This window comes from Chiloscyllium plagiosum, unplaced genomic scaffold (genome assembly GCF_037043375.1).
Source record: "Chiloscyllium plagiosum isolate Xiang-an unplaced genomic scaffold, Cpla_swu_hap1 HiC_scaffold_32, whole genome shotgun sequence".
Taxonomy (NCBI): Eukaryota; Metazoa; Chordata; class Chondrichthyes; order Orectolobiformes; family Hemiscylliidae; genus Chiloscyllium; species Chiloscyllium plagiosum.
The window spans coordinates 46,792,500-46,803,622 of NW_028270170.1; the positions used below are offsets into that span (position 1 = coordinate 46,792,500).

At 42.3% G+C, this 11,123-nt stretch overlaps 1 protein-coding gene across 2 annotated transcripts in view; it reads left to right on the top strand.

The window, feature by feature from the left end:
- Window positions 1-10,636, top strand: part of dcakd (dephospho-CoA kinase domain containing) — a 31,486-nt gene extending 20,850 nt beyond the window's left edge. For both annotated transcript variants that reach the window (XM_043706285.2, XM_043706286.2), the window contains exons 4-5: window positions 5,165-5,252; window positions 6,153-10,636. In XM_043706285.2, coding sequence (XP_043562220.1) covers window positions 5,165-5,252; window positions 6,153-6,438 — 374 coding nt within the window. In that variant the 3' untranslated portion in view covers window positions 6,439-10,636. The remainder of the gene's footprint in view (window positions 1-5,164; window positions 5,253-6,152) is intronic.
- The last annotated feature ends 487 nt before the right edge of the window (window positions 10,637-11,123 follow it).

The following is an 11,123-nucleotide window of genomic DNA, read 5'->3' on the forward strand; positions in this document are numbered from 1 at the left end:
CATTGATAAAGCAGCCTTGAACCCTACCTTGAGGAACACCTGCAGAGATGTCTTGGAACTGCGATGACTGACCTGCAACAACCACAACCATCTTCCAATGTGTCAGGTATGACTCTGACCACTGGAGAGTTTGCCCCCCCCCCCCCCCCCTCACGATATCCATTGATTCCAGCTTTGCTAGGGCTCCTTGAAACCACACTTGGTTGAATGCAACCTAGATGTCAAGGGCTGTCACTCTCACCTCCCCTCTGAATTCAGCTTTTTTGTCTATGTTTGAACCAAGGCTGGAATGACGCTGAGTGGCCCTGGCGAAACCCACACTGGGCATCACTGCACACGTTATTGCTGAGCAGGTGCTGCTTGATTAGCACTGTTGATGACACCCTCCATCACTTTACTGATGATCAAGAGTAGGCTGATGGGGCAATAATTGGCCCGGTTGGATTTGCCCTGCTTTTTATGGACAGGACGTACTTGGAGAAAGTGAGGATTGCAGATGCTGGAGATCAGAGTTGAGAGTGTGGTGCTAAAAAAGCACAGCAGATCAGGCAGCATCCGAGGAGCAGGAGAATTGATGTTTCGGACATAAGCCCTTCATGTTGATGCCCAAAACGGCAGTGTTCCGCAACTATCCTCATTTTGTCCAGAAACAACAGGTTAATAAGAGGACACTTTGCCTGGGAGGCCTTAACGTCCAACCACATCGAAGTCGAGTCCTCACAGGCCCAATCACATTCAAAAAATAGAAGGGAGCTCAATTGAAGTGTTCTGATATCCGGGAGGTCCACTCCTCCCAACCCCTCGGGCATTTGCAATTTTGTAAGCTTGATAAGGGGCCACTTATGGTGTCAGATAGGAAAGAACTAAACCAACCATTCAATTTCCGAAACGTTTGTCTAGGAAAAAGCAATGGAAGCATCCGCAGAGGGTATAATAAGCGAGGAAGAATATTCATTGTAATAAGAACAACTCGACCTAGCCATGATATTGGAAACGGCTCCCCATCTTTGAAGGTTTTGTTTAATGTTGTCAAACAAATGAACAAAATTAGCCTTGAATAACTGATCAAAATGAGGGGTAACAGAAAGGCCCATATAAAGAGAGCCTCCCTTTGCCCACTTAAAGGGGGACCCACCTTCAACATCCGGTATTCCTCTAAGACCCCCCCCCCCCCCCCCCCCCCCCGGCCCCAATAGGCATAGCCTCAGATTTTGAAAAATTTGTCTTGTAACACTGTATCAAATAGGGCACCGAAACTGCCGGGTTCGAAAGAGAAATGAGAACATCATCCGCATATCATGTGACCTAATGCACCTTCGAGCCCACCTTTGGGGCAGCTATGTAAGGGTCCCAACGAATGGCCTCTGCCAGTGGCTCAATCACCAATGTGATGAGCAAACTTTAGAGGGAACAGGCTTGCCCACTGCCCCTACCAATGTTAAAATGATCAGACCGTATACCATTAGTGAGAACCACAGCCAGAGGATCACTGTAAAGGATCCTTACCCATCTAGTAAACACTTCACCCAGGCGAAACCGCTCCATGGTTTAAAACAGATACGACCATTCCACCTGGTCAAATGCCTTCTCCACATCCATGGAAATCAGCAACCCTTGATCCGATTGCTGCTGGCACACTTGAATCACGTTAAGCAGTCTCCTAACATTTTTAGAAGATCAAAAGCCCTGGCTGATTCTCCTTAACAATAGAGGGCAGCATCCTTTCCAACCTCAATGCCAGAGTCTTTGATAAAATTTTAAAAATCAGAGTTTAAAAATGAGATGGGTCTTTAAGAAGCACAGTCTTCCAAGGTCTCCCCTTTCTTGAGGATAAGAGAGGTATCCGCCTGTCTTAAGGATGGAGGGAGGCAGTCCCAACTATGAATAGTTATACATGTTTAGCATCGGTCCTGATAGTATCTTTACAAATTCTTTATAAAACTCACTGGGAAGACCATCAGGACCAGGTGGCTTACCACTTTGAAGTTGCCTCACTGCCTCCTGTATCTCTTGGGCAGTTAACCTAGCACTAAGGAGAGATGCCTGTTTAGCAGACGCACCAGGAAGATCCAGATTCCTAAAAAAAACTCCATCTTACCTCATCTATCCTCACAGCATTCAGACTGGTAAAGTTCAGAGTAAAACCTCCGAAACACCTTAGTGATCTTTTTAGCATAGTAAGTAAGAGTCCCATTCCCATCCCGAATAGAAGCAATAGACTGGGAGGCATTTTTCTTCCTGACCAAATATGCCAAATATTTACCTGGCCTATCACCATGCTCAAACAGCCTCTGCTTCACAAGGGAAAGTTGCTAATCCTTGTATGGCATTTATGAGAATTGGAAAACAATGTAAAATCTCTGCCCATAGGGTGTAAACGTCTCCAAACGTCTACCAACCAGTTCCACACACAAACCACCCAACTGCTTAGATTGTGAAGAAAGGTCCACGGGGCCTTTGGGCATTTTCTCCAGCACAGGATCCAAAACGGATTTAAAGTCTCTTTCCCCCCATCACCAGCTCTCTTCTCCCCCCCCCCCCCCCCACACACACACACACACACACACACACACACACACAATTATATGCCAGGATGCCAAGGCCATCAGCTTAGTGCATCATTCAGAAATGTAACAAGGTGGGCCGGAGGACAGTAGACACTCAAAATATCATATTCCTCGCTATGCATAAGGGCTTTAAGAATAACAAACTGACCATGCTCATTTTTAATACAATCCATTAAATTAAATGGGAGACCTCTCTAGATGAGTATTGCCACTCCCCTGCTCAAATACTAAAAGCTGAGAAAAACACCCAATCAAACCCGCCCTGCTGTAACTTCAAGTGTTCCTTGTCATTGAGATGAGTCTCCAGCAACAGGGCAACATCCACTCTCTACTTTGGAAGGCTCAACGACACCTTTTCTCTTTTAACTTGCCGAATGAATTCCTCTGATATTCCAGGTGCATCCTTTAAGAATGCTGCTAACCATGATCCTCTCCAATCACCTTTGACTTGCTGAGAGGAAGAATTAATCTTGCAACACATTGAGCATACTCGAAAGGAGACTTATAGACTCTATTTACCAAAAAAAACTAACTACAAAACACACAAAGCACTTAATGGGGGATTCTACCTCCTGCCCACAGAGGGCGCTTATATTTCCCACACACCCCTCCATCCCCTCTTTCAGCTTGAGTCAGATGGGTTTTTTTGACTATTGACAGTGATTTCATAGTGATTAGTGGATTCTTAATTCCAGTTTTTTTTATTATTGATTTAAATTCCACACTCTGTCGTGGTGGGATTCAAACCTGAGCCCCCAGAACATTATCTGACTTTCTGGATTAATAATCTAGTGATATTGCCACTAAGCCATCGCCTATCCGATTTACCAGCAGAGGGAGGACAGTACGTGATAATCAGAAGTCTCCTTGCCCGTGTTTAACCTGAAGCTATGAGGCTTCCTGGGATCCGGATTGGTCCCATAGAGTTGTGACTACCAAGTTGTTAAACATTTTCAATCACAGAGTCCCTACAGTACAGAAGGATGCCATTCAGCCCATCAAGTCTGTACTAACCCTATGAAGAGCATCCCATCCAGACCCAGCCCTCCCACCCTTTTCTCATAACCCAATAGCATTTCTCATGGTTAATCCATTTAGCCTGCAGAACCTTGGTGACTATGGGCCATTTAGCATGGCCAATCCACCTAACCTGCTTACCTTTGGACTGTGGGAAGAAACTGGATCATTTGGCAAAAACCCAAACAGAACGAGAACAATGTACAAATCTCTCCCAGACAGTCACCTAAGGCTGGAATTGAACCTAGTTCCCTGGCATTGTGAGGCAGCAGTGCTGATCACTGAGCCACCGTGCCACCGAAACCTCTGTTCCTAGGTGGTCTCGAGTCATCAAATTTTCAGATAACAGCTGAACATGCTGACGACTAATGCTACAGAGACAGATAAAGGAATTTGGGATGTTTGGGCTTGCAGGAAACCATTGGCAATGTGGATCAGACAGGAAGAAAAGTCTGTACAGATGTGTCATATTTAGGTTAGCAAGATGTAATAAATGAACTGCCATAGGGATCAGTGCTGTGACCTCAACTATTTACAATTGATGCCAGTGACTGGGTTGAAGGAACTAAATATATGGTAGCTAAATTTGCTGAAGGCATCATGATGCGTAGGAGATTAAGTTGTGAGTCTGCTAAGTGTGTAAATACATTGAGAATAGCTGAAAGTTTGGGCACATGAAATATAATGTCAGAAGATGTGAACTTGCATACTTTGTCAAGAAGAATAAAAATGTAGCATATTATTTAAATTGTAGAACTCTGAGGTACTGAGGGATCTATATGTTTGGTACATTAATTTCTCAGCATTAGTATGCAGGTACAGCAAGTGATTAAGAAGGCAAAATGCCCCTTGCAAGGGGAATGGAGTGTAAAAGTACGGATGTTTTACGACAGTTTGACATGATATTGGTGAAACCAAGTCTGAACAATGTGCACAGTTTTTGTCTCCTTATTTAAGAAAGGGCACAATTGCAACAGAAGTTTTTCAGAAGTTCATTCGACTGACTCCTGGAGTGAGGGGATTATTTAAGAGGAAAGTTTGGACGAGCTTAGTTTTTAACCATTGGAGTTTAGAAGAATGAAAGCTGGCCTTATTGAAACACAGAAGATGCTGGAGATATTTTAAATCTGAAAGGATGTTTTCCGTGTGGAGATCTAGAATAGGGGAGAGTTTAAAAGGAAAAAGGTCTCCTATTGAAGAAAGAGATGAGAATTTTTTTCCGAGAGTCTGTGGAACTCTCGTTCCTCAGAGAATGGTGAAGGATAGATCATAGGATATTTTTAATACAGAGGTAGATGGATACTTGATTAAGAAGCGAGTCAAAGGGTATTGCACATGTTCTTGAATGCAAAGTTGAGGCCGCAGTCTTGATTCTAACTCGTGAAAGTGGCAAAAAGGCCACAATGCTGCTGAGTCTCCTCATCAATCTACCATTCTGTTTGGATTTTCTGTCTTAAATTGTAATCTGTTGATAGACAATGGTGTCTGAGACCGCACAGGCTAAAAACTGATTCATTTTGCCTGGCATAGTACAGGAGTGAGCATACGAAATAGTAGTGTGACCTTTTTTTTATCTGCAGGATACCGGTATGTTATCCTTGATGTTCCACTCTTGTTTGAGACAAACAAGTTGCTCAGGTTTATGAAGCATACTGTTGTTGTTTATTGGTAAGTTTATGTAAATCTGCTTAAACCTACTAGTATTGTCATTGATCATACTCAGTAGTCTATATGCCAAAGAATTATGAACACTCTATACTTTGTCTCTGACATTTCCCCTAGTTGCAATTGATATTTAAAATGGTGTCCAATACATTGACTATTTTAAAAGCAAACTATTGGGGGTCATAATTTTGGGGTCAGTATGAAGGTTCTATGAGGCATTGTAGCGTGAACACTATTCTCCATGCCCAGGGAGTGCGTGTCAGCTGGTCTTTAATGCATGAAAAATACTGCACAAAGCACTTTACAGGATGGGCCATTGAAAATTGGGGATGATACAAAACAAGTGGGAATAGGAAACCTGTCTAAGTCTTAATTTTTCCCTTTTCTTCACTAAATGCTTCAACTGTTAGTTTTTGCACAGATCACACAACACAGACCAGGAAGGAGACTTGGTTTTTCCTGCTTGATAAAGCTTAGTACCACACCACTCAAATTACTTGTTGATTGACTCAGATAACATAATCAAAAGTGATGAGTAATTTGTAGAATAATACAGTGCAAAACGTGGCAACTTAACCTGTTGTATCTGTGCTTTATAATTGTATCTCTTTGTAAAGCAGTATTGCCACTTCCTCCTGTTCTTTTCCATAGTCTTGCAATTCTTTTCAAGTATAGAACCCAAGTATTTATCCACTTGATGTTTGAAAGTTATTACTGAAAGTGCTTTCAGGCTATGCCTATAGTGGCATAGTGTGGGAATTGTAGCTTAACCTTCCATATCATAGCATCTTGTTCCTTGTAAAGCAAAATAAAATCCAATTGCCTAGCCCTTTTGGTGATGTCTTGTGTCAGTATGGTTATGCTTATGACATTTGGCTGACTGCTTTGTTTATTGTGTCGCAGTGACCCTCAGAGCCAGCTGACCCGGTTGATGAAACGAAATCATTTGACGCAGGCGGAGGCAGAGCGCCGCATTGGTGCGCAAATGCCATTGGAGCAGAAGCGGAAGCTGGCAAACCACGTGATTGATAACTCTGGTGACAGTGCCAGTACTTACCGGCAGGTTTGCAAACTGCACTCTCAGCTTGAAGACTCGCTGGACTTCTTAGCGGTCCGCTTACTAGCTTTAGTCACTCTGACAGGAATCGGAGGCCTCCTCTGCATATTTATGAAAAGGTGCATTTTTTAATATGAAGATTTGCTCCAGACCGAGCTAAGGTCAGGGCAGATGCTTCGTTTTCCTGTGAGAAGATCCTTTGTAAGACTGGAGAATGAAACACTGGTTGGAAGTGCTGCTTACTGAATGATCTTCAGTTATACCTCTCTTTCCCTTTCTCCTCATGATAATTGTCATTACCATTATCTATCTCCAACACTGCAGAGACCAACACTGACAAGACCATTGCCTAAATTATGGATAGTCAGAATCCTGCTTCAAATTTTGGTGCTTCAGAAAAAGCAATCAAGTAATGGATTTTTTAGGGTATAGACTTTCTTGCAGTATTGCTGTTCACTGCAACTTTTACGGATATCAAAGGCAAGTGACTGGCTGTTGTTTACTTTGTTTAATCTGAGTGAGCACTTGAGGGATGTTTCTGAAATCTGATCTTCAGTAAGTTGCACTCTGTGATCCGTTGAGAATGGGCACCATTGCTGCTTCTTTAACTGTAATAACTGAGATGAATCTGAGGCAAGACAATGTTATCGCAGCAAGTGAAAACTGGAACTTTCAACGTATTGCCAGTTTATTATAAAAGAAGTGCAACTTGCTCGGGGCATATATAATGCATATGGTGGCACGGTGTGGGAATTGTCACTTAACCACAATTGCTGTGCTTTCTTTCTAGTTCACTATTGTCATATACATTTGCCAGTCAAGCAAGGTAGGTGTTCTCAGATCGTGATGATTCATTTTAAGTGCTGGGCTTTATTTTATCCATTGGGTTTCAATCTAGTAATGTCCACTCAAAATGTGCAATTTTACTTTATGAGAAATCAGAAAAATGAATATGTTTTCTAAATTCTCTGTCACTATACATTGGATCAGCAGTATGCTAATTCCTCCAAATAGTGTGGAATAAGCAACAACAATCACATACTAAATGAACAATGTTGTAATATATGGAAGAATTCTCTTTTGATGTTTCATTTTTAAAAATGATGTGGAAAGCCCTGACATGCATCTTTCTGTTGAGTTAATGTTATGCAAATATAGTGGGTGCTGTTGACCTTTGGCAATAACATCAAGGCCCAAGCCCTGATTTACTCTATCCATTAACGTTGATGCAAATCAGGCTAAGTGAAAAACAGGCTGCCAGCCTGCCATTGTCAAGTTTACCCTATTGCCAGTTTCACATCTAAAGTTTCTTGGAGGATTTCTATTCATTGTATCAGTCTACTGACTATCTGTAATGGTGTTTTTGTTCAGACTGGATAATAGGCTGGATAAAATCTACAGGTCTCCAATCAGATAAAGATTTATACATACATCTGGATCTTTTCAGCAAGTTACTTCCCTTCTGCTGCCACTGTCTCCAGGGTTTTCCTTCCCCCTGAACTAGTGCTCAGAAGTGGCTTCCCAGGTACTATCACTCTCCAATTACATGCCCAAGTAATCATTCTTAATCTGAGTTGTGATTGCCACCTAGTCAAATGTAGGCAATTTCACATCAGACTGCCATGTTGTTATTGGCTAACATCGGAATGGGGTCCAAAGTAACGGTTATTCGAACACTGCCCACCCCCACCAGCACCCCAAGCACCAGGGAAGTTGGTGTCTGTGGTAACATCATTGCCTGCTAGCTGAAATTGACTATCTCTACTTGCACTAACTCAGGTATTTTTGAGTAGGAACATTTTTTGCTTCCCTGAAATAACACGGCTGTATGACTTCTCATTCATAAGACGGCCCATTTGCAGTCAAAGTCAAAAGACCTGAATTGTCAAAATGTGCTCAAGTGGAATATCCCCAGAGATAACGAGTGTCCTTGCCATTTCAAGCACCATTCTTGGTTTCAGGACAAATGACAGACAGAGATTAAAATCAAACATTAGGGCTTTACTGCTTCAGTTTCTGTCAATCTACTTTAAGCCCCACAATATCCTAAGTGTATAGAGACATCGACCTGTTTCCCACATGTGCATTCGCTGTAATTGCCATCATAGGAAATTTTTAATTGAGTTTCTTTCCCTAAATTTGTCTTTGTAAAATGTCTGACATGTATAAATAAACCAGCATTGTCCTGAGTTTGAATCAATTTGAAAGGAATGGAATTTGAGGCTGAAAGATTTGTTGAAATTATTTTGCATTTTGCTGATGTCATTCGTTTTAAACTAATATTTAAGAAACTGCCTCCTGCAGTATCTGACATTGTGGATAACATTTTGAACTGTTGTGAGCTGATGACATTTGGCACTTTCTTTCCCTTGAGAGTAACAACAGGGCAAGGTCAGCTGTGTAATCAGATCAAAGTGCTGTAGGCAGGCCACATTATCAATGCCATGCTGAAAGAACAGCCAATGGGACGAGCTTCAATGCTAAGAAGTTGTGTTGACCATTTCTCCTCAGTACTAAGTCCCAGTTTTGCTGAACTCCCGGTGGCTAGCTTTCATTCAATGACCTCCTTCTGCAGCTTAGCTGGGCCAGACACTGAATACTGCAAACACCGAGAGTTTCACATATATCATGACAAATCACAGCTCAGGCTAAACAGTTATCATTTGTCTTCTGCTGAAGGAGTCTCAAAACTCCTTACAGCCAGTGAACTGTTTTCATTTATTGCATTACAGGGAAAGGTGTTTTCTAATTTGCGTACAGCAAGTAAAGGAAAAATGTTCTGTTTCTGTAGCTGTTAATATAAAGAGTAGCAAGAACAAGTGGAGAGCTCCCTTATCATTTTGTGGGTGTTTCACATTAGAATTATAGAATCCCTACAGTGTGGAAGCAGGCCATTCAGCCCATCAAGTCCGCACTGACCCTCCCAAGAACATTTCCCCTTACCCTAGCCCTGTAACCCTATATTTCCCATGGCCAATCCACTTAGTCTACACACCACTAGACACTGGGCAGTTTAGCATGGCCAAACCACCTAACCTGCAGGTCTTTGGAATGTGGGAGAAAACTGGGGTACCTAGAGGAAACCCACACTGCCCCATTCACAAGAGCAAGCAGGCATGTCACCATCTCGATTCCCAACTGATGTCTGAGCACTATCATGACCATAGACTGACTCTTTATTCATGCATTGGGCCCACGCTGAAACAGGGTACTTGTACATCTGGAGCTTGACTAGGCCATGGATACAGCAGATTCTTCAGGTCAATATTTATTCATCAATCAATGGCCTCACTAATTTAGACTATCAGTTCATTATCTCATTCAAATATGCAGATCCTGTTGCCATGTTACTGAGAATTTATTTAATTGGTTGTGAAAGCAACTATGGAAAGGTAAGTACTTTGGTACTTTCTCCATTTACTTTTAGTCACCATGATGCACAACATACCTAACCGAGAAATTTAATAAATTGCATCTCGCCTTGGAATCAGTGAAGCTGATGTTTGGGTCTGTGCTGTTCCATGTGTTCTTTTTTGTAATATTTCAGTGCACATGCTTCACTATTTTAGATATGATTCAGCAAGATATGAGTAGCAGAAATGTTTACATCGGATTTTTGAAAGAGCTTACCCAATTAGCCATACTCTTCAGCTCTTTCCTTCGTTTCCCCGGAAGTTTATCCATGTCAAGTATAAAATCCCATTCATTTCCGAAATTACAGCAGAATCTACTTGTGTCACCCTTTCAAGAAACCCATTAAAACAAATACAGTAAGTTGTTGGAGGGGATTCTGAGGTACAGGATTTACATGTGTTTGGAAGGCCAAAATAGATGGCATAGGTTTAAGGTGAAAGGGATTTAAAAGGCAACATTTTCACACAGAAGGTGTTGCATATGTGGAGTGAACTGCCAGACGAAGTGACAGAGGTGAGTACAATTAAAACATTTAAAAGGCACCTGGAAGGGGATATGAATAGGATGGGTTCAGAGAGACATGGGTCAAATGCTGGCAAATGGGACAAGGTCGGATTGGAGTATCTGGTTTTCTTGACCCAAAGGGCCTGTTTCCATGCTGTATGACTTTATGAATAAGGAACAAGAGTTGGCCACTCAGTTATTCAAAAAATCATTGTGAACCTGCATATCTCCAATAATCTTTTACTCCCTTGATAATCAAGGCTCTATCTACATCTGCCTTAAAAAATGTTTAAAAATAAATAAGAGCTACATGGAGGTAGTTACTCCTAGAAATGAAGATAGTTGGGTGACTGTTAGAAGGGCAAGAAGCAGTCAGTGCAGCGATTCCCTGTAGCCGATTCTCCCCCCCAAACAAATATGCTGTTTTGGATACTGTTGGGGAAGTACAATTAACCAGGGGTAAGCCATGGGGTACAGGTCTCTGGCACAAAGTCTGTCCCTGTTGCTAAGAAGGGAAGGGGGTAGAGGAGTGGAGCATTAGTCATTGGGGACTCCATTGGTAGGGGGACGGATAGGAAATTCTGTAGGAGCGAGAGAGACTCGCGGTTGATGTATTTCCTCCCAGATGCTAGGGTCTGTGATGCCTCGGATTGTGGTTTTGGGTTCCTTAAGGCGGAGGGGGAGCAGCCCCAGATCATGATCTACATAGTCATCAACGACATAGGAATAGGGTTGGGCATGTAAGGCAAAAATTCAGGAAGCTAGGGTGGAAACTTAGAGCTACAACAAACAGAGTTGTTGTCTCTGGTTTGTTACCTGTGCTACGTGCTAGGGAGAGAGAGGAATTGAACACAGGGATGGTGCAGCAGGGAGAGTTTCAGATACCTGGATAATTAGGG